General features: G+C 53.5%; 1 protein-coding gene across 1 annotated transcript in view; it reads right to left on the reverse strand.

The window, feature by feature from the left end:
- Nucleotides 1-3,093: 3,093 nt before the first annotated feature.
- Nucleotides 3,094-23,227, reverse strand: part of SENP1 (SUMO specific peptidase 1) — a 31,740-nt gene continuing 11,606 nt past the window's right edge. The window contains exons 13-17 of the mRNA XM_064638708.1: nt 21,617-21,820; nt 17,106-17,185; nt 8,276-8,360; nt 7,309-7,404; nt 3,094-5,614 (exon numbers count right to left, since the gene is read on the reverse strand). Of these exons, the coding sequence (XP_064494778.1) occupies nt 5,552-5,614; nt 7,309-7,404; nt 8,276-8,360; nt 17,106-17,185; nt 21,617-21,820 (528 nt within the window). The 3' untranslated portion in view covers nt 3,094-5,551. The remainder of the gene's footprint in view (nt 5,615-7,308; nt 7,405-8,275; nt 8,361-17,105; nt 17,186-21,616; nt 21,821-23,227) is intronic.

Genomic DNA, 23,227 nt, shown 5'->3' on the forward strand with positions numbered 1-23,227 from the left:
TGGGTATTGGGATTAATCCCTCCCAAAAAACACCCCGAAGGATCCCAAATGGGAAGACGAGAGGGATAATGGGATTAATTCCCCCAAAAAACACCCCAAAGACTCCAAGATGGGAATCTTGGATTTAGGGATGAATCCCCCAAAAGAATCCAAGATGGGAAGAGGGACAGGGGGATGATGACCAGGCCCTAAATAACCAGAATTCAACCCAAAGCAGGGCCAGAGATGGGGGGGGGGGGGTGGTGTTGGGGGGAGATTTGGGGTTTGCTGGTGAGCTTTGGGGTGATGGGGGTGAGGTTTGGGGTGTGACAGGAGGGCTGGTGAGCTTTGGGGTGATGGGGTTGGGTTGGGGGTGTGACGGTGAGATTTGGGGTGAGATTCGAGGGTTGGGGTGAGATTTGGGATGAGATTTGGTCTTTGGGGTGTGGGGGGAGGACTGGTGAGCTTTGGGGTCATGGGGTCGGGTTTGGGGTTTGCTGGTGAGATTTGGGGTGAGATTTTGGGGTTGGGGTGAGATTTGGGGTTGGCTGGTGAGCTTTGGGGTGTGACAGGAGGGCTGGGGAGCTTTGGGGTGACGGGGTGAGGTTTGGGGTGATGGGGTGATGTTGGTGAGATTTGGGATGAAGTTTGGGGTGTGGAGGGAGGACTGGTGAGGTTTGGGGAGAGATTTTGGGGTTTGGGGTGTGAGGGGAGGGCTGGGCTGGCTCAGGGAGGGTCTCCCAGGAGCAGGAAGATCTCTGGGATGCACAACAAGCCCCCAGGGATCTCCCATGGAGAGGATCCCCTCGGGAAGGCCGGGATTAGGGTCTGGGAATGATGTCCTGAGGGTCTGGGAATGATGTCCTGAGGATCTGGGAATGGTGTCCTGAGGGTCTGGGAATGTCCTGAGGGTCTGGGAATGTCCTGAGGGTCTGGGAATGGTGTCCTGAGGGCCTGGGAATGTTGTCCTGAGGGTCTGGGAATGTCCTGAGGGTCTGGGAATGGTGTCCTGAAGGTCTGGGAATGTCCTGAGGGTCTGGGAATGGTGTCCTGAGGGTCTGGGAATGGTGTCCTGAGGGTCTGGGAATGTCCTGAGGGCCTGGGAATGTTGTCCTGAGGGTCCCGAGGAGGAGGGATGTGGTGGGACCTGTGGGTCTCTCTCCAGTCCCGGTTTGCAGAGGGAAGTTGGGAAAAAGGGACGATCAGGAATTTCCAGCTGACTCGTTTTCCCCCCTCTCGGGAATCCCGAGGGATTCCTGGCAGCAGGAAGGGAGGAGGGTCCCCAGGGCAGGAGGGACCCGCGGGAGAAAAGGAGCTGAGCCGAGTCTTTCCCGGGATAACCCATGGAGGGATTTTCGGCTCCGGCGCGGGAGCAGATCCCGAATTCCCCAAAAAAAAACCACCCGGAAAACGAGGAGGAGCAGCAGCAGCACCCAGGGAAGCAGCAGCTCCTCACATCCCATCTTGCCAGAAACCTCCCCCTGTCCCCCCCCTCCAGCAAAGCCCTTCCCGGGGGAGAACTCCGAGGATTCCTGGAGGCCGGGAAGGAGATGGGACGGTGGGAGCCGGGCAGGTGATTCCCGGCTCGATTCCCGACTTCCAGGCACGGCTCTGGGAGCTCCATGAATGGAGCATTGAGCCCCCGGGGTGGGATGTTTACAGAGGCCACGTGTGTGTCTGGGAGGAATGTCAGAGGCTCCAGTCAAGGGGCTCTTTGGGGAAATTATCGGGCCAAACAAAAAATGTCTAGGAATAAGGATACAGGAAAAGAGCAGGGGGGAGAGGAGAAAAAAAAAAAAAAAGTCAATATGACCTGAAAAATCCCCAGCACAGGCCGGGCAATGTGATTTATTCTATTAATAAGCCCGGGGATAAATGCTGAATGCATTTTTGGTGGCCACGGAGGAGGAGGGGGGAGCCCCGGGGGGGCCCGGCCGGGCACAAGCCGCCTTTGAGAGGGGCCTGGCTCCTGCCCGGCTTTTTTGGGAGCCGGGGAAAACAAGGGACTCGTTGATTTGGGTGGCTGGGCCGGGGCTGAGCGGCTCTTTCAGCCCGGGGGGGGTGGGAGGGAGGGAGGTTCTAAAGCGGGTCAGTGGGACGGGACCCCCCCTCCCCATCCCAGCTCGGACTCAAACCCCGGAGTGAGAACTCCCCCAAAAAACGGCTGGAAAAGCCTCTAAAAACGTCCAGCTCTGCCTCCTTCCTCCACCGAACAGAGCTGAAGCACCTCGGTTTCAGGAGCAGCCCCTCAGTTTTGGGAGGAGCATCTCAATTTTGGGAGCAATCCCCCAATTTTGGGAGCAGAACCTCAATTTTGGGAGGAGCATCTCAATTTTGGGAGCAGACTCTCAATTTTGGGAGCAATCCCCCAATTTTGGGAGCAGCCCCTCAATTTTGGGAGCAGTATCTCAATTTTGGGAGCAGCCCCTCAATTTTGGGAGCAGCATCTCAATTTTGGGAGCAGCCCCTCAATTTTGGGAGCAATCTCCCAATTTTGGAAGCAGCCCCTCAATTTTGGGAGCAGCCCCTCAATTTTGGGAGCAATCTCCCAATTTTGGAAGCAGCCCCTCAATTTTGGAAGCAGCCCCTCAATTCTGGGAGGAGCATCTCAATTTTGGGAGCAATCCCCCAATTTTGGGAGCAGAACTTGTTTTGGGAGCAGCCCCTCAATTTTGGGAGCAGAACCTCAATTTTGGGAGCAATCCCCCAATTTTGGAAGCAGCCCCTCAGCTTTGGGAGTAACCCCCCAATTTTGGGAGCAGCCCCCCAATTTTGGGAGCAATCCCCCAATTTTGAGAGCAGCCCCCAATTTTGGGAGCAGAACCTGTTTTGGGAGCAGCCCCTCAATTTTGGGAGCAATCCCCCAATTTTGGGAGCAGCCCCTCAGCTTTGGGAGTAACCCCCCAATTTTGGGAGCAGCCCCCCAATTTTGAGAGCAGCCCCTCAATTTTGGGAGCAGCCCCTCAATTTTGGGAGCAGCCCCTCAATTTTGGGAGCAGCTGAGTGATTGATTTGTTGGAATGACACAACCCCCCCTTCCCCGAGCCCCTCGGGGTTCTCCCAGCTCACTTTTGTCCACACAAAACCCAGAAAAAAATCCCTCGTTTTATTGGGTTTTTGTTTCTTTTTTTTTTCTTTTTTTCCCTCAGAGCTTTTAATCGAAGTAAAAGATAGAAAAAGGTAGTAAATGAAGTCGGTATAAAACACACCAGGAGGAGGGGAGGGGGTGTTACAAACCAGCCTGCAAAGGACACGATTTTGGGGAGGAAAAGGGGGGGAAATTCGGTACAAAACTGCTGCTCCCAGGCAGAGCAAAACCAAAATAAACCATAGAAAAACATCCCTTCCCCAAAGCTGAAAATACAAAAAGGGGGAGGCCCTTTCCCTCCTTTGCCCCTGTGTAAAAAAGGTTATTTACAGAGGGGGGGAGCAGGGGGAGCAGCCCGGGGAGCTCATCCCAGGGAAACTGGGAATAAATGATCCCAGTTCCAGGGAATAAATGATCCCAGTTCCAGGGGATAAATGATCCCAGTTCCAAGGAATAAATGATCCCAGTTCCAGGGAATAAATGATCCCAGTTCCAGGGGGTCAGTTATCCCAGTTCCAAGCACTGGGAATCAATTATCCCAGTTCCAGGGGGTCAATTATCCCAGTTCCAGGGAATAAATTATCCCAGTTCCAAGCACTGGGAATAAATTATCCCAGTTCCAAGCACTGGGAATAAATGATCCCAGTTCCAGGGGGTCGGTTATCCCAGTTCCAAGCACTGGGAATCAATTATCCCAGTTCCAGGGGGTCAATTATCCCAGTTCCAGGGGGTCAGTTATCCCAGTTCCAAGGAATAAATGATCCCAGTTCCAGGGGGTCAATTATCCCAGTTCCAAGCTCTGGCCCCGGGAGGGATGATCAGGAGCCTCGGGGCACCCCCTCAGAAATCCCATTTTCGGGAGGCTGAAGTGCTTTTTCCGGGTGTTTTTACCTCTGAGATGGCAGCAGAGACCTCGGGAAGAGCCTCTGGAATTGCTGCTCTGCCTCCAGCTCCCCCTTCCCGACCTCCCTCCCAGGCAGGACACAGGAAAACCCTCCTGGGAAGAGCCAAAGGAGCTGCTCCCCCTGCTCTGGGGGGGCCCAGGGGGGGCAAAGGCAGGGCTGGGAGGGGGTGGGAAGGGAAATCCAACCCCCCAACACACCCAGAGGTTGTTCTTTGGGAATATTTGGGAATATTTACACGGCAGTTCCACGGCCCTTTGTTGTGCCTCGGGCTGGGAACGGGGGATGCAGGAGGAGGGGAAGGAAAAGGAGTGGCAGAAAAGTGGGATCTGACCAGGAATTACTTCCAGGGGTGGCCTCTCCCCAGCTCCACCAGGCTGTGCCAAGGACTTCCAGGATTCAGGATGTGGGGGTTGAGCTGGGGGGATTGAGGGCACCCCAAAATCCTCCCTCTGCAGTCAAAGCCTCCCTCCTCCATCACCCCAAAGGGGACCCCTCTGGTCTTCCCATCCTGGATTCCTTGGGGGAATTAATCCCAAAATCCCTCTCTTGCCTTCCCATCCTGGATTCCTTGGGGGGAATTAATCCCAATATCCCTCTCTTGCCTTCCCATCTTGGATTCCCTGGGGGGAATTAATCCCAAAATCCCCCTCTTGCCTTCCCATCCTGGATTCCTTGGGGGGAATTAATCCCAAAATCCCCCTCTTGTCTTCCCATCTTGGATTCCCTGGGGGGAATTAATCCCAATATCCCTCTCTTGCCTTCCCATCTTGGATTCTTTGGGGGGAATTAATCCCAAATATCCCTCTCTTGCCTTCCCATCTTGGATTCTTTGGGGGGAATTAATCCCAAATATCCCTCTCTTGCCTTCCCATCTTGGATTCCTTGGGGGGGATTAATCCCAATATCCCCCTCTTGTCTTCCCATCTTGGATTTCCAGGGGGGAATTAATCCCAATATCCCCCTCTTGTCTTCCCCTCTTGGATTTCCAGGGGGGATTTTAATCCCAATATTCCTCTCTTGCCTTCCCATCTTGGACTCTTTGAGGTGTTTTTTTTGGGGGGATTAATCCCAATATCCCTCTGGCCTTCCCCTCTTGGATTTCCAGGGGGGATTTTAATCCCAAATATCCCTCTTGCCTTCCCCTCTTGGATTCCTTGTGGTGTTTTTTTTGGGTGGGATTAATCCCTAAATGAATAGAATAAGCTCCCAGCAAAGCTCACAGAGCCCCCCCAGAGCAACAGGAGCACCTTCCCCTTCCCAAAATTCCAGCCTCCAAGCAGGAAAAAAATACCAAAACCCCCCCCCGTGGATGCTCCGAGCTGCCCCCGAGTCCCAGGACCCGAAAAGTTGTACCAAAAAAACCCAAAAAAACCCCCCAAAAAAAGGAAAAAAATTAAACAACTCCCAAAAAAACCCCCAAGTGTGCTTCCAAACATTCCTGTGCCCTGGGAGCAGGGACAGGAGCCGGGGTTTGGTTCCCCTGGGTCGTCCTGGAGCCCCCCCGGGAAGGGGCCGGAGCTGCTTCTCCAGGGCAAATCCGGGCACTTGGGATCCCATCCCTCGGTTCTTCCCACTGGCATCATAAGAGCTTCCTGTGCAGGATCTCCCAGGCCATCCTCTTCCTGAAGTAGGGCATGTGTTGCTTTGGGAGGGGGGAAAAAAGAGGGGAAAGAAAGGGAACGTTCAGGGGGGTCGTGGAGCAGCTGCTCTTCCCACGGCTTTTTCTTTTTTGGGATGGTAGGGGGGGATTTGCTTTCTGGCAAAAAGGGGCAGCAGGTGGGATTTAGGGAATGCTGGAGCTGTGATGGGAATGGTCCCTAGGCAGGGGATGATGGAATTGTTGTTCCCTGACAATCAGAGGGGAAGGGGTCCCGCAGGGGGGGATGTTCCAGGGAGGGGGGCACTGGGATTCCTCAGGATTCAGGATGCAGGGCCCCCATTTTTGGGGCTGGGGAGCTTTTCCCAGGGAAATGGGGCCTCCCATGGGATGGACTCACACCAGAGATCCATCCAGGACTGTCTCCCATGGGATGGACCCACCCTGGAGGGTCCATCCAGGATTATCTCCCATGGGATGAGCCCACCCTGGAGGATCCATCCAGGACTGTCTCCCATGGGATGGACTCATCCTGGAGGGTCCATCCAGGATTATCTCCCATGGGATGAGCCCACCCTGAAGGGTCCATCCAGGATTATCCCCCATGGGATAAACCCACCCTGGAGAGATCCATCCAGGATTATCTCCCATGGGATGAACCCACACCAGAGATCCATCCAGGACTGTCTCCCATGGGATAAACTCACCCTGGAGGGTCCATCCAGGACTGTCTCCCATGGGATGAACCCACACCAGAGATCCATCCAGGATTATCTCCCATGGGATGAGCCCACCCTGGAGGGTCCATCCAGGATTATCTCCCATGGGATGAGCCCACCCTGGAGGGTCCATCCAGGATTATCTCCCATGGGATGGACTCATCCTGGAGGGTCCATCCAGGATTATCTCCCATGGGATGAGCCCACCCTGGAGGGTCCATCCAGGATTATCTCCCATGGGATGGACTCATCCTGGAGGGTCCATCCAGGATTATCTCCCATGGGATGGACCCACCCTGGAGGATCCATCCAGGACTGTCTCCCATGGGATGGACTCACACCAGAGATCCATCCAGGACTGTCTCTGTGGGATGGACTCACCCTGGAAGTTCCATCCAGGACTGTCTCCCATGGGATGAACCCACCCTGGAGGATCCATCCAGGACTGTCTCCCATGGGATGGACCCACCCTGGAGGATCCATCCAGGATTATCTCCCATGGGATGAACCCACCCTGGAGGGTCCATCCAGGACTGTCTCCCATGGGATGAATTCACCCTGGAGGATCCATCCAGGATTATCTCCCATGGGATGGACTCACACCAGAGATCCATCCAGGACTGTCTCCCATGGGATGATCCCACCCTGGAGGATCCATCCAGGATTATTTCCAAGGGGATGAGCCCACCCTGGAGGGTCCATCCAGGACTGTCTCCCAAGGGAGACACACCCTGACTGTCACCCCCATTCCTGCTCCCCTGGGGGGGAGGAGGGACCCCATGGGAGGGGGGAAGGTGTTCCTAAGCCTGTTTTCTCCCTCCCTCTTTGTCTCTCCCCCCGTCAGCCATAAATTCCAGCCCCATCCCCACTGGGAGCCTGTTCTGATCCGTCCCCACCCTCTCCCAGCCCTTCTCCCAGCTCAGGGATCCTCAGCTGGTTTTTTTCCCAGTTGCAGAGGGGACAGTGGGAGGGTGGCTTTGGTGGGTCCCTGCCCCCGGGGTGACCCCCCTGGGGTGGTACCTGGGTGAAGTTGATGGGTTTGTCTTTGGTGATGCAGTCGGCGTATTTGCAGGCGAACATCCCGCAGTCGCTGCCGTTCATCTGCTGGGGGATCTCCTGCAAGGAAAACACACCTTCCAGAGGGGAAACACCCACTTCCAGAGGGGAAACACCCACTTCCAGAGGGGAAACACCCGCTTCCAGAGGGCCCACCACCCCCTTTCCAGCACCCAGGGGTGAAGGGCTCCATGGGAAGGACGCCTGTGATCTCTGGGAGTCGGGGAACGGTCGGGTTGGATCTCGGGGAAAGGTTCTTTTTCCCCCCTGAAGGGGCTCCCCAAGGGCAGCAAATGAAAGGCCACCAAATGTCATTAAAGTTCACAGGATTCCAGGATGGTTTGGGTTGGAAGGGAACTTAAAAGACTGTCCAGTTCCACCCCTTTCCCAGCTGGAAGCCCCTCACCCCTCGGTTCATCACTCCTTGTCCCAAGTCCCTCCCCAGGGAAGGAAAACCCCTTTAAATGTCACTCCCAACCCAAACTGCTCCATGATCCCATGGAAATAAACAGCTGGGAATGCAGGAAAAGCTGCTCAAGCCTGGAATAATTGGGGGGAAACCCACAAAATCACGGAATGGTTTGAGCTGGAAGGGACCAAAGGCCCATCCCATCCCATTCCACCTCCCACTATCCCAGGTGGGTCCAACCTGGCCTTGGACACTTCCAGGGATGGGAAATCCTCTGGGAAACCCATTCCAGGGCCTCCCCACCCTCCCAGGGCGGAATTCCTTCCCGACATCCCACCTAAACCCCTCCTCTTCCAGCTTAACCCCCTTCCCCTGTCCCGGCACAAAATCTGCCCATGTGGAAAAAAAAACCCCTCTCCCAAGATCTGGGATTTGTTCCCTCCCTCCCCTCCTATGACCACAAACAACAAATCCCTGAGGAAAAGCAGCCTGGAAAGGTGGAGGCCCCTTCTCCAAACCCACCTGGCTCTTCTTGCTCAGCAGGGCCCAGCCATTGGTGTCAAACTCCTTCCTCTTCTTGTCCAGGCTTTCCTGCTTCAGGTACTGCCTGGAGGAACGGGACAACAGGGAGAGCTGGCTTAGAGGAGCAGGGGGGGGAAAGCAGCCAGAGGAGTCCCTCAGTTTACCCAAGTTTTGCCCATGTTTGCAGAGCTCAGGCTCAGGATGGGAGCCCAATGTTTTCGTCTCGCGCTCAAAAAGGGCTTTGTGGAGTCCAAAGGGACCGAGCACGACTTCCAGAACTCATCCAGGAGGGAAAAAAAAACCACCCCAGTCCCTGCCAGACCAGAGTCAAAGCCACAAACAAACCAGGGGGAGAAAATTGGTGTCGTGGCAGAGGAGAAGCTCAGCAGCTCCCAGGGCTCTGCTGGTGTCCTGTGACCTCCCAGGATGGAGGTGCCAGGGACAAACTGGTCACGGCCTCGGAAGCGTCCCCGGGTGGGAAAGGGCTCCTCTCCAGCTGCTGGCACAGGTCAGACCCTCCCCCCAGCCCACAGCAGAGGGAGAAGAGCCCCAGGGGCAGGTTTCACATCCCAGTCCCACCCCAGGGCCTGCAGGACTCGGGAAGCTCCCGGGGGGTGTCGGCCCGTGGGCTCTGCTCCAAGAGGCTCCCACCAGCTTGGCCTGGATTAAAACCCTGGAAGGAGGGGGGGTTTAACCTGAGAAAGCTCAGGGACTCTGCCAAGCCCCTGCCCAGGCAGGTGCCACCTTCTTTTCCTCGGTGGGTACGAAGACCTTGAGCCATTCCCTGCCCTGGGAAGCGCAGGAAGGAGGACATGGACTCGAGGGGGGACTGCAGGAGCCCCAGGAGGGGAGGGGGTGGCCCCAAGATGTTCCCAACGGCCCTAAAGGAGCTGCTGCTGTCACTGAGCTCTGGAGACACCTCCTGCTCCTCCTGGAGCCCAAAAGGACCGGGAAGAGCCCCGGGAACCATCTCCCCCACATCTGGCACCTCCTCAGAGGAGCCTGAGCCTAAGGACACAAGGTGGTGGCCCCAAGATGTTCCCAATGGCCCTAAAGGAGCTGCTCTCTGGGGGCTGCTGCTGTCACTGAGCTCTGGAGACACCTCCTGCTCCTCCTGGAGACCAAAGGACCGGGAAGAGCTCCGGAAAGCATCCCCTCCATGTCTGGCACCTCCTCAGAGGAGCCTGAGCCTGAGGACACGAGGTGGTGGCCCCAAGATGTTCCCAACGGCCCTAAAGGAGCTGCTGCTGTCACTAAGTGACACTCAGCTCTGGAGACACCTCCTGCTCCTCCTGGAGACCAAAAGGACTGGCACGGAGAGGGAGGCAGGTTTGGCTGCCAACAGGCAGAGATGTGCCATCTTTCGGGAAATCTGATCCGTGGGGACTTGGCTGAGCCGCGGCGGTCGGTGCCAAGGGCGGAGGGTTCAACCTGCTGCCCCGGGGCCGCTCAGGGGGCTCCTCTCCCCCCAGAAATCCCAAGAACTGCCCCAAAGAAAAGCCCTCCCCGGGCTGCAGGACACCCAGAGGCCACCAAGGGACTCGGGAGGGGCAGAAGAACCACCCAGAGGCCACCAAGGGATTGGGGAGGGGCAGAAGAACCACCCAGAGGGAAGGAAAGGGCCGGGAGCGTGAAGGGGGAGGTTTTTCGGGATGAAGTGTCAGGAATGGGGGTCTCTGTCATGGCAGGGGCCAGATCTGGTCCAGCCAAATGTTTTCCATGAGCCTTCCTTAGCTGGACACCCCTTCCCAGCCCTGCCAGCTCTGCTTTGGATGGGATGAGCCCAGCAGGAGGGAAATCTCACCCCTAAAAAAACCCCTCTCCCACCTTTCCACCGTTCAGGAGCAGCTCCACATGCCCACCTCTCCTGGAATAAATCCTAAAGGATGGACAAGAGGCTCCTGGAATAAATCCTAATGGATAATGGATGGAGAAAAGAGGCTCCTGGAATAAATCCTAATGGATAATGGATGGAGAAAAGAGGCTCCTGGAATAAATCCTAATGGATAATGGATGGAGAAAAGAGGCTCCTGGAATAAATCCTAATGGATAATGGATGGAGAAAAGAGGCTCTTGGGAACGAGCTCGAGCTCAGGGGTGAAGGATCTGAGTCACGACACGGCCCGTGGGGAAAATGTTAATTAATTAATTAATTAATTAACCCCCCCCAAAAATCAACCCTGGCAATTGGTGGCGGCTCCAGAAGCCACTCGGGCCCTCAGCTGGAGGAAGGAGCCCAGAGCCCAGAGGGACCCACAGGGATTAATCCCAATTCCAGCCCCTGGAGGGACTCGGGGAGGCAGAACTGGGCCGGTGCACTCGGAGGAGGAAAAGCTGGGCAGGGATAATTGGGAAGGACAATCCAACCCCAAATCTAACCCCAAATCTAACCCCAAATCCAACCCCAAATCCAACCCTTGCCACACCTCGGGCAGGGGCTGAAAAGAGGATTTTTTTCCTCTTTTTTTGCCTCCTCCAGGGCTCACAAACACACAAAGAGCCGAGCAGGTGCCTCAGGGAATTGCTGGGATCGGCTCCAAGGGGCAGCCGGAGCAGAGGGCGGGTGAGGTGAGAGCAGGAGATGAGAAGATTCCCAGATTTCACGGCTTTGCCTCTGCTAAAATCCCAGTTTTCACCTCATTTTGAACAGGCTGCTTCCTGCCCACTCCCAAACGCTGGAGAAACACCCCCCCCAAATAATAAAAACCCCCAGGCACCTTCCTCAAAATCCTCTCTCCAGGTCTCACTCCAAAGCCTGGGATGGTTCCAGACCCTGCCCTGGGCCTCGGCTTCCCCCCTAAGCCCTGATTTCCCTGGAATCCTCTCACTTCCCCCGGAATCCTGAGGCCTTTAGGAAGCTCTAAAGATTGAAAGCACGAAAGGGTCACTAACCATGAGTAGGACCTCCGTCCCTCCTTCCAGGTGTGATCCTCCCACTGCATTCAACCAATAAAAGCCTCCTAAAATGAAACAGAAGGAAAAGGATTACGGCCGGGGAAGTGGGGACCTGGAATCCTGGGCACCTGGAGTCCTGGATCTCTAAGGACCTGGAATTCTGGGCACCTGGAATTCTGGATCTCTGGGCACCTGGAATCCTGGATCTCTGGGCACCTGGAATTCTGGGGACCTGGAATTCTGGATCTCTGGGCACCTGGAGTCCTGGATCTCTAAGGACCTGGAATTCTGGGGACCTGGAATCCTGGCTCTCTAAGAACCTGGAATCCTGGATCTCTGGGGAACCCAGAATCCTGGATCTCTAAGGACCTGGAATCCTGGATCTCTGGGCACCTGGAATCCTGGATCTCTGGAATCCTGGATCTCTAAGGACCTGGAATCCTGGATCTCTGGGCCCCTGGAATCCTGGATCTCTGGGCCCCTGGAATCCTGGATCTCTAAGGACCTGGAATCCTGGATCTCTGGGCACCTGGAATCCTGGATCTCTGGGGAACCTGGAATCCTGGATCTCTAAGGACCTGGAATTTCTGGGGACCTGGAATCCTGGTTCTCTAAGAACCTGGAATCCTGGATCTCTGGGGAACCTGGAATCCCGGCTCTCTAAGGACCTGGAATCCTGGCTCTCTAAGGACCTGGAATCCTGGATCTCTAAGGACCTGGAATCCTGGCTCTCTAAGGACCTGGAATCCTGGCTCTCTAAGGACCTGGAATCCTGGATCTCTAAGGACCTGGAATCCTGGATCTCTAAGGACCTGGAATCCTGGATCTCTGGGCACCTGGAATCCTGGCTCTCTAAGGACCTGGAATCCTGGATCTCTAAGGACCTGGAATCCTGGATCTCTGGGCACCTGGAATCCTGGATCTCTAAGGACCTGGAATCCTGGATCTCTGGGCACCTGGAATCCTGGATCTCTGGGGAACCTGGAATCCTGGATCTCTAAGGACCTGGAATTTCTGGGGACCTGGAATCCTGGTTCTCTAAGAACCTGGAATCCTGGATCTCTGGGGAACCTGGAATCCTGGCTCTCTAAGGACCTGGAATCCTGGCTCTCTAAGGACCTGGAATCCTGGATCTCTAAGGACCTGGAATCCTGGATCTCTGGGCCCCTGGAATCCTGGATCTCTGGAATCCTGGATCTCTGGGCACCTGGAATCCTGGATCTCTAAGGACCTGGAATCCTGGATCTCTGGGCCCCTGGAATCCTGGATCTCTAAGAACCTGGAATCCTGGATCTCTGGGCAACTGGAATCCTGGCTCTCTAAGGACCTGGAATCCTGGCTCTCTAAGGACCTGGAATCCTGGATCTCTAAGGACCTGGAATCCTGGATCTCTGGGCACCTGGAATCCTGGATCTCTAAGAACCTGGAATCCTGGATCTCTGGGGAACCTGGAATTCTGGATCTCCGGGCCCCTGGAATCCTGGATCTCTAAGGACCTGGAATCCTGGATCTCTGGGCACCTGGAATCCTGGTTCTCTAAGGACCTGGAATCCTGGATCTCTAAGGACCTGGAATCCTGGTTCTCTAAGGACCTGGAATCCTGGATCTCTGGGCACCTGGAATCCTGGATCTCTGGGCCCCTGGAATCCTGGATCTCTAAGGACCTGGAATCCTGGATCTCTGGGCACCTGGAATCCTGGATCTCTAAGGACCTGGAATCCTGGATCTCTGGGCACCTGGAATCCTGGATCTCTAAGAACCTGGAATCCTGGATCTCTGGGCACCTGGAATCCTGGATCTCTGGGCACCTGGAATCCTGGATCTCTAAGGACCTGGAATCCTGGATCTCTGGGCAACTGGAATCCTGGATCTCTAAGGACCTGGAATCCTGGATCTCTGGGCACCTGGAATCCTGGATCTCTGGGCCCCTGGAATCCTGGATCTCTGGGCACCTGGAATCCTGGATCTCTGGGCACCTGGAATCCTGGATCTCTGGGCACCTGGAATCCTGGCTCTCTAAGGACCTGGAATCCTGGATCTCTAAGGACCTGGAATCCTGGATCTCTGGGCACCTGGAATCCTGGATCTCTGGGGAACCTGGAATCCTGGATCTCTGGGCACCTGGAATTTCTGGGGACCTGGAATCCTGGTTCTCTAAGAACCTGGAATCCTGGATCTCTGGGGAACCTGGAATCCTGGCTCTCTAAGGACCTGGAATCCTGGCTCTCTAAGGACCTGGAATCCTGGCTCTCTAAGGACCTGGAATCCTGGCTCTCTAAGGACCTGGAATCCTGGATCTCTAAGGACCTGGAATCCTGGATCTCTAAGGACCTGGAATCCTGGATCTCTGGGCCCCTGGAATCCTGGATCTCTGGAATCCTGGATCTCTGGGCACCTGGAATCCTGGATCTCTAAGGACCTGGAATCCTGGATCTCTGGGCCCCTGGAATCCTGGATCTCTAAGAACCTGGAATCCTGGATCTCTGGGCAACTGGAATCCTGGCTCTCTAAGGACCTGGAATCCTGGATCTCTAAGGACCTGGAATCCTGGATCTCTGGGTACCTGGAATCCTGGATCTCTAAGAACCTGGAATCCTGGATCTCTGGGGAACCTGGAATTCTGGATCTCCGGGCCCCTGGAATCCTGGATCTCTAAGGACCTGGAATCCTGGATCTCTGGGCACCTGGAATCCTGGTTCTCTAAGGACCTGGAATCCTGGATCTCTAAGGACCTGGAATCCTGGTTCTCTAAGGACCTGGAATCCTGGATCTCTGGGCACCTGGAATCCTGGATCTCTGGGCCCCTGGAATCCTGGATCTCTGGGCACCTGGAATCCTGGATCTCTAAGGACCTGGAATCCTGGATCTCTAAGGACCTGGAATCCTGGTTCTCTAAGGACCTGGAATCCTGGATCTCTGGAATCCTGGATCTCTGGGCCCCTGGAATCCTGGATCTCTAAGGACCTGGAATCCTGGATCTCTGGGCACCTGGAATCCTGGATCTCTAAGGACCTGGAATCCTGGATCTCTGGGCACCTGGAATCCTGGATCTCTAAGGATCTGGAATCCTGGATCTCTGGGCACCTGGAATCCTGGATCTCTGGGCACCTGGAATCCTGGATCTCTAAGGACCTGGAATCCTGGCTCTCTGGGCACCTGGAATCCTGGATCTCTGCCAGGTTGGATGGGACATTCCAGCCCCTCCAGCACCGGGGTGGGGACCTTCCTCCTCAGCCCAGACCCCCGGAATGATCCAGGGGGGTTCCCTCTCTCACCTCCACTTGGAATCAAAGCAATCTGGGATGAAAGGAGCCGATTCCAGGCTCTGCTCGGACACGGAGGCAAAGAGCCACAGGGCAGGACTAAAAAAAAACCGGGATGTTTCCAGGTTTTAGGGCTTTTTCCTTCGCCTTTCCTGCTCTTGGAGCAGGATTAAGGTAGAAGGGAACAAGGATTGGGATGGAAGTGCCTCAGGAGGGGAACAAAGGTGCCCAAAGGGCCGGAAATTCCACCTGTCTGCTCACTCTCCACATTCCCAGGGGGAAGGAATGACACCTCTGCCTCAGGCCACAAGATTTTAGGATCAGATTCCCACCAGAGCAATGCTGGGATGAAGGAACAGCACCAGGAACGGCACGGGGGGAGTTCCCTGAATCCCGGATCAAACCCTCTGCCAGCCCAGGCGTCTGGAAAAGGGAGCAGCTCCCCTTGGAATCACATCCCCTTGGAATCACATCCCCTAGGAATCACATCCTGCCCAGGAGCAGCTCCCCTTGGAATCACATCCCCTAGGAATCACATCCCCTTGGAATCACGTCCCCTTGGAATCACACCCTGGAATCACATCCTGCCCAGGAGCAGCTCCCTTTGGAATCACATCCCCTTGGAATCACACCCTGCTCAGGAGCAGCTCCCCTTGGAATCACATCCCCTTGGAATCACACCCTGGAATCAGACCCTGCCCAGGAGCAGCTCCCCTTGGAATCACATCCCCTAGGAATCATGTCCCCTTGGAATCACACCCTGGAATCACATCCTGCCCAGGAGCAGCTCCCCTTGGAATCACATCCCCTTGGAATCACATCCCCTTGGAATCACACCCTGGAATCACATCCCCTTGGAATCACACCCTGGAATCACAGCCCAGCCAGGAGCAGCTCCCAGAGCGCGGGATAACGGCCCCGGCTCCCAGGGCAGGGCCTGGGAAGGTCCCTCGGGATGGGCAGAGCCGGAGCCTGGAAGAGCCGCCCGGATCCAGCGGCAGCTCCAGAGGCACAGCCAGGAATCAAATCCCGCTCCCAGGAGATCTCTGGGATCTCTGGGAGCTGCACAGGAGATCTCTGGGATCTCTGGGAGCTGCAGGACCAGGGAAGGATCCCAGTCCCTGGGGGGGCTGTTTTCCTCCTCCAGGTGACACCGGGAAGCCTCTGAGACTGATGAGACCCCAAAGAGTTTGGGGGATCCGCCAGGGTGACCCCACAGCCTCCCTGGGGGAAGGGGCGGACCCCAAGTTCCCAAAAAAGTTCCCAAAAAAGTCCCCAGGACACCACAAAAGCTGGACAGGTGTGTCCCACCCCGGAGCTGAGCTGGCACGGACAGACCTGGAGGCAAAACCCTACAAAGCAACGGCCCCTCAGAGGGAAACCCAAGCCCTGCAGATCCCAAACGACCCCAGGGAAGGAGCAGGGAGAGGGAAGGAGAAAGGGGCTGCAGGAGCTGTGGGTGTTATAGGGCAGTGACCCCATAGGAGCTGTGGGTGTTATAGGGCAGTGACCCCATAGGAGCTGTGGGTGTTATAGGGCAGTGACCCCATAGGAGCTGTGGGTGTTATAGGGCAGTGACCCCATAGGAGCTGTGGGTGTTATAGGGCAGTGACCCCATAGGAGCTGTGGGTGTTATAGGGCAGTGAACCCATATGGGCTGTGGGTGTTATAGGGCAGTGAACCCATAGGAGCTGTGGGTGTTATAGGGCAGTGACCCCATATGGGCTGTGGGTGTTATAGGGCAGTGAACCCATAGGAGCTGTGGGTGTTATAGGGCAGTGACCCCATATGGGCTGTGGGGTGTTATAGGGCAGTGACCCCACTGTCCTTATGGGGTGTTATAGGTGTTATAGGGCAGTGACCCCATAGGAGCTGTGGGTGTTATAGGGCAGTGACCCCATAGGAGCTGTGGGTGTTATAGGGCAGTGACCCCATAGGAGCTGTGGGTGTTATAGGGCAGTGACTCCACTGTCCTTATGGGGTCTTATAGGGCAGTGACCCCATATGAGCTGTGGGTGTTATAGGGCAGTGACCCCCTGTCCCCATATGAGCTGTGGGTGTTATAGGGCAGTGTCCCCTTGTCCCCATATGAGCTGTGAGGTGTTATAGGGCAGTGTCCCCCTGTCCCCATATGAGCTGTGGGTGTTAGAGGGCAGTGACCCCATATGAGCTGTGGGTGTTATAGGGCAGTGTCCCCCTGTCCCCATAGGAGCTGTGAGGTGTTATAGGGCAGTGTCCCCCTGTTCCCATATGAGCTGTGGGTGTTATAGGGCAGTGTCCCCTTGTCCCATATGAGCTGTGAGGTGTTATAGGGCAGTGTCCTCACTGTCCCTGTGGGTGTTATAGGGCAGTGTCCTCACTGTCCCCATAGGAGCTGTGGGTGTTATAGGGCAGTGTCCCCTTGTCCCATATGAGCTGTGGGTGTTATAGGGCAGTGTCCTCCTGTCCCTTTGAGTGTTACAGGGCAGTGTCCCCCTGTCCCCATATGAGCTGTGAGGTGTTATAGGGCAGTGTCCTCACTGTCCCTGTGGGTGTTATAGGGCAGTGTCCTCCTGTCCCTTTGAGTGTTACAGGGCAGTGTCCCCCTGTCCCCATGCGCACTGCGGGGTGTTCCAGGGCAGCAGAGGGGGGTTCCTGGGCAGCCCCCTGACCCCAAATCCCGGGATACTCACAGCAGGACCCTGCAGGCCTCGCTGTTGATGCCCCCCATGGAGTCGTAGTAGGTGATGGTTTTCTTCCTGAAGTCCACGACCTGTGGGGACACGGTGTCAGCACCAGGGCACGGCCCTACAGGGGCTCTAGAGGGGCTCTAGGGGGGCTCTATAGGGGATCTCAGGGATTTACAGGGGTCTATGGGGGCTCTCAGGGCTCTATAGGGCCTCCTGCAGTTCTGTAGGATCTCCCGAGGCTCTGTAGGGCTCCCAGGGATCTACAGGGTCTCTCAGGGATCTAAGGGATCTATAGGGACTCTCAAGGCTCTATAGGGACTCTCAAGGATCTATAGGGGCTCTCAAGGATCTATAGGGGCTCTCAAGGCTCTATAGGGACTCTCAAGGATCTATAGGGGCTCTCAAGGCTCTATAGGGGCTCTCAAGGATCTATAGGGGCTCTCAAGGATCTATAGGGGCTCTCAAGGATCTATAGGGGCTCTCAAGGATCTATAGGGGCTCTCAAGGCTCTGTAGGGACTCTCAAGGCTCTGTAGGGACTCTCAAGGATCTGTAGGGACTCTCAAGGATCTGTAGGGACTCTCAAGGATCTATAGGGTCTGACAGGGCTCTAGAGGGGCTCTCATTGCTCTTCAGGTGCTCTTGTGGCTCTATAGGGCAGTTCCTGAGCACTTTAAGGAGTGCTGGTCCCTATGGAAGGTGCCAGAGGATGAAAATCTGGTCTTTGTAATTCCCTCCAGACTCGGATTCCAGTCCCAATTCCCCCCCTCAGGCCAAGAGCCGGGAACTCCGTGTCCCCACCCCTGGACTGAGGATCCTTGGGACACCCTGTTCCCTTAAACACCATAAATACCCCCAAAAGCTGCTCCTGATCTTTGTAACTCCCTCCTGAACACCACAAACTCCCCCAGAAGCTGCTCCTGTCCTTGAAACTCACTTGAAATCCAAACTCGGATTCCAGTCCCAGTTTACCCTCCAGGTCCAACCAGTTTGTAAAGAGCCACAAAATTTGTGTCTCAATCCCAGGACTGAGGACCACAAACTGCCCCAAAAGCTGCTCCTGATCTTGGAATTCACTCCTGAACACCACAGACTCCCCCAAAAGCTGCTCCTGATCTTGGAATTCACTCCTGAACACCACAGACTCCCCCCCAAAAAGCTGCTCCTGATCTTTGGAACTCCCTCCTGAACACCACAGACCCCCAAAAGCTGCTCCTGATCTTGGAATTCACTCCTGAACACCACAGACTCCCCCAAAAGCTGCTCCTGATCTTTGGAACTCCCTCCTGAACACCACAGACCCCCAAAAGCTGCTCCTGATCTTGGAATTCACTCCTGAACACCACAAACTGCACCCAAAAGCTGCTCCTGTCCTTGGAACTCCCTTCTGAACACCACAGACTGCCCCAGAAGCTGCTCCTGGTCTTGGTAACTCCCTCCAGGCTCGGATTCCAGCCCCAATTCCCCACCCCAGGCCCAAGTACTATGCCAAGAGCCGGGAACTCTGTGTCTCTATGCCAGAAACACCTCCAAAGGCTGCTCCTGATCTTTGGAACTCCCTCCTGAACACCACAAACACCCCCAAAAGCTGCTCCTGTCCTGGTAACTCCCTCCTGAACACCACAAACACCCCCAAAAGCTGCTCCTGTCCTGGTAACTCCCTCCTAAACACTACAAACACCCCCAAAGGCTGCTCCTGTCCTTGGTAACTCCCTCCTGAACACCACAAACACCCCCAAAAGCTGCTCCTGGTCTTCATAACTCCCTCCAGACTCGGATTCCAACCCCGATTTCCCCCCACAGGCCCAACCACTTTGCAAAGAGGCAGGAACTCTGCGGCTCCATGCCAGGACTGAGGACCAGAAACACCCCCAAAAGCTGCTCCTGTCCTTGGAACTCCCTCCTAAACACCACAAACTGCCCCAAAACCCGCTCCTGGTCTTGGTAACTCCCTCCTGAACACCACAAACTCCCCCAGAAGCTGCTCCTGGTCTTGGTAACTCCCTCCTGAACACCACAAACTCCCCCAGAAGCTGGTCCTGGTCTTGGTAACTCCCTCCTGAACACCACAAACTCCCCCAAAACCCGCTCCTGATCTTTGGAACTCCCTCCTGAACACCACAAACTGCCCCAAAAGCTGCTCCTGATCTTGGTAACTCCCTCCTGAACACCCCAAACTCCCCCAAAACCCGCTCCTGGTCTTGGTAACTCCCTCCTGAACACCCCAAACTCCCCCAAAACCCGCTCCTGGTCTTGGTAACTCCCTCCTGAACACCACAAACTCCCCCAAAACCCGCTCCTGGTATTTGTAACTCCCTCCTGAACACCCCAAACTGCCCCAAAAGCTGCTCCTGATCTTTGGAACTCCCTCCTGAACACCCCAAACTCCCCCAAAACCCGCTCCTGGTCTTGGTAACTCCCTCCTGAACACCACAAACACCCCCAAAAGCTGCTCCTGGTCTTCATAACTCCCTCCAGACTTGGATTCCAGCCCCAATTTCCCCCCCTCAGGCCCAACCACTTTGCCAAGAGCTGGGAACTTCGTGTCCCCACCCCCAGACTGATGATCCCTGGGACACCCTGTTCCTTTAAACACCACAAACTCCCCCAAAAGATGCTCCTGGTCTTCCTAACTCCCTCCAGACTCAGATTCCAGCCCTGATCCCCCCTCCCCAGCCCCAAGCCCTTTGCAAAGAGCCGGGAACTCTGTGTCTCCATGCCAGGAGACATCCCCAAAGGCCACTCCTGTCCTTGGAACTCCCTCCTGAACACCACAAACACCCCCAAAAGCTGCTCCTGGTCTTCATAACTCCCTCCAGACTTGGATTCCAGCCCCAATTTCCCCCCCTCAGGCCCAACCACTTTGCCAAGAGCCGGGAACTTCGTGTCCCCACCCCCAGACTGATGATCCCTGGGACACCCTGTTCCTTTAAACACCACAAACTCCCCCAAAAGCTGCTCCTGGTCTTCCTAACTCCCTCCAGACTCGGATTCCAGCCCCGATTTCCCCCCACAGGCCCAACCACTTTGCAAAGAGGCAGGAACTCTGCGGCTCCATGCCAGGATTGAGGACCAGAAACACCTCCAAAAGCTTCTCCTGATCTTTGGAACTCCCTCCTGAACACCACAAACACCCCCAAAACCCGCTCCTGGTCTTGGTAACTCCCTCCTGAACACCACAAACTCCCCCAGAAGCTGGTCCTGGTCTTGGTAACTCCCTCCTGAACACCACAGACTCCCCCAAAAGCTGCTCCTGATCTTGGAATTCACTCCTGAACACCACAGACCCCCAAAAGCTGCTCCTGATCTTGGAATTCACTCCTGAACACCACAAACTGCCCCAAAAGCTGCTCCTGATCTTGGAATTCACTCCTGAACACCACAAACTGCCCCAAAAGCTGCTCCTGGTCTTCCTAACTCCCTCCAGACTCGGATTCCAGCCCCGATTTCCCCCCACAGGCCCAACCACTTTGCAAAGAGGCAGGAACTCTGCGGCTCCATGCCAGGACTGAGGACCAGAAACACCTCCAAAAGCTTCTCCTGATCTTTGGAACTCCCTCCTGAACACCACAAACTCCCCCAAAAGCTTCTCCTGTTCTTGGTAACTCCCTCCTGAACACCACAAACTCCCCCAAAACCCGCTCCTGGTCTCAGATCCAGCCCCAATCCCCCCCTCAGGCCCAAACCCTTTGTCAAGAGCCGGGAACTCTGTGTCTCCATGCCAGAAACACCTCCAAAAGCTGCTCCTGGTCTTGGTAACTCCCTCCTGAACACCACAAACACCCCCAAAAGCTGCTCCTGGCCTTGGAACTCCCTCCTGAACACCACAAACTCCCCCAAAAGCTGCTCCTGGTCTTCCTAACTCCCTCCAGACTCGGATCCAGCCCCAATCCCCCCCCAGCCCCAAGCCCTTTGCCAGGAGCCGGGCACTCCGTGTCTCAACCCCTGGTCTGATGGGGTCCCTGGTCACCCTGTTCCTTTAAACATCACAAACTCCCCCAAAAGCTTCTCCTGTCCTGGTAACTCCCTCCTGAACACCACAAACTGCCCCAAAACCTGTTCCTGGTCTTGGTAACTCCCTCCTGAACACCACAAACTGCCCCAAAACCCGTTCCTGGTCTTGGTAACTCCCTCCTGAACATCACAAACTCCCCCAAAACCCGCTCCTGGTCTCGGATCCAGCCCCAATCCCCCCCTCAGGCCCAAGCCCTTTGCCAGGAGCCGGGAACTCTGTGTCTCCATGCCAGAAACACCTCCAAAAGCTGCTCCTGGTCTTGGTAACTCCCTCCTGAACACCACAAACTCCCCCAAAAGCTGCTCCCAGTCTTGGTAACTCCCTCCTGAACACCACAAACTCCCCCAAAAGGTGCTCCTGTCCTTGGAACTCCCTCCTAAACACCACAAACTGCCCCAAAACCCGCTCCTGGTCTTGGTAACTCCCTCCTGAACACCACAGACTCCCCCAAAACCCGCTCCTGTGCCCCCTGCCCTGCCAGGGTCCCCCCGGGCACTCACAGCCAGGCACCAGTGCACGCCCAGGTGGATGGGCACGAGCAGCAGGTCCACGGAGAAGATGTCCACCTTCTTGGTCCACCTCTTGACGGCCTGGTAGCCGGCGCTCCGGAGCTTGGTGAAGAAGAAGGTGTTGAAGGCGTGCACGGCCGGCAGCCCCTTCTCCTTGCTGCGCTCCATCAGCAGGTTCATGTAGAAGTTGATGATCTGGGGGGAAGATTCCAGTGGAAAATCCAGAGGCTGCCTTTGGTTGAGTGTGGGTTTAAAGGTTTGATTTTTTGGTGGGTTTTTTGGGGGGTTCCGGTTATATTTATTATAAATAAACAAATTATTTATAATAATTTATTTATTATAAATTACTATAATAAATAGTAGGATAATATCAATATTAATATAATATTAATATTATGATATATAATATTATAATATAATATAATATTATAATATAATAGTATAATATTATAATATTATAATATAAAATTAATATAATAAATAGTAATTGATGATGATGATGATGATGATGATTATGGAAATCCAGAGGCTGCCTTTGGTTGAGTGTGGGTTTAAAGGTTTGATTTTTTTGTGGTTTTTTTGGGGGTCTCCGATTATATTTATTATAAATAAACAAATTATTTATAATGATTTGTTATTTATTTGTTATTTATTATTTATTATTTTATATTATATTACATTATTATATTATGTTACTATATTATATTATTATATTATTTATATTATTTATTATTATTAAATTATTATTTATAATAACTTATTTATTATAAACTACTATAATAAATAGTAATTTATTATTATTATTATTATTATTATTATTATTATTATTATTATTATTATTATTATTATGGAAATCCAGAGGCTGCCTTTGGTTGAGTGTGGGTTTAAAGGTTTGATTTTTTGGTGGTTTTTGGGGGGCTCCGATTATATTTATTATAAATAAACAAATTATTTATAATAATTTATTTATTATAAATTACTACAATAAATAGTAATTTATTATTATGATGATGATTATGGAAATCCAGAGGCTGCCTTTGGTTGAGTGTGGGTTTAAAGGTTTGATTTTTTTGTGGTTTTTTTGGGGGGCTCCGATTATATTTATTATAAATAAACAAATTATTTATAATAATTTGTTATTTATTTGTTATTTATTATTTATTATTTTATATTACATTATTATATTATTATATTATGTTACTATATTATATTATATTATTATATTATTTGTTATTTATTATTATTAAATTATTATTTATAATAATTTATTTATTATAAATTACTATAATAAATAGTAATTATTATTATGATGATGATTATGGAAATCCAGAGGCTGCCTTTGGTTGAGTGTGGATTTAAAGGTTTGATTTTTTTGTGGTTTTTCTGGGGGGCTCCGATTATATTTATTATAAATAAACAAATTATTTATAATAATTTATTTATTATAAATTATTATAATAAATAGTAATTTTTATTTTTATTATTATTATTATTATTATTATTATTATTATTATTATTATTATTATTATTATTATTACTATTATTATGGAAATCCAGAGGCTGCCTTTGTTTGAGTGTGGGTTTAAAGATTTAATTTTTTTG

This window comes from Pseudopipra pipra, chromosome 30 (genome assembly GCF_036250125.1).
Source record: "Pseudopipra pipra isolate bDixPip1 chromosome 30, bDixPip1.hap1, whole genome shotgun sequence".
Classification (NCBI taxonomy): Eukaryota; Metazoa; Chordata; class Aves; order Passeriformes; family Pipridae; genus Pseudopipra; species Pseudopipra pipra.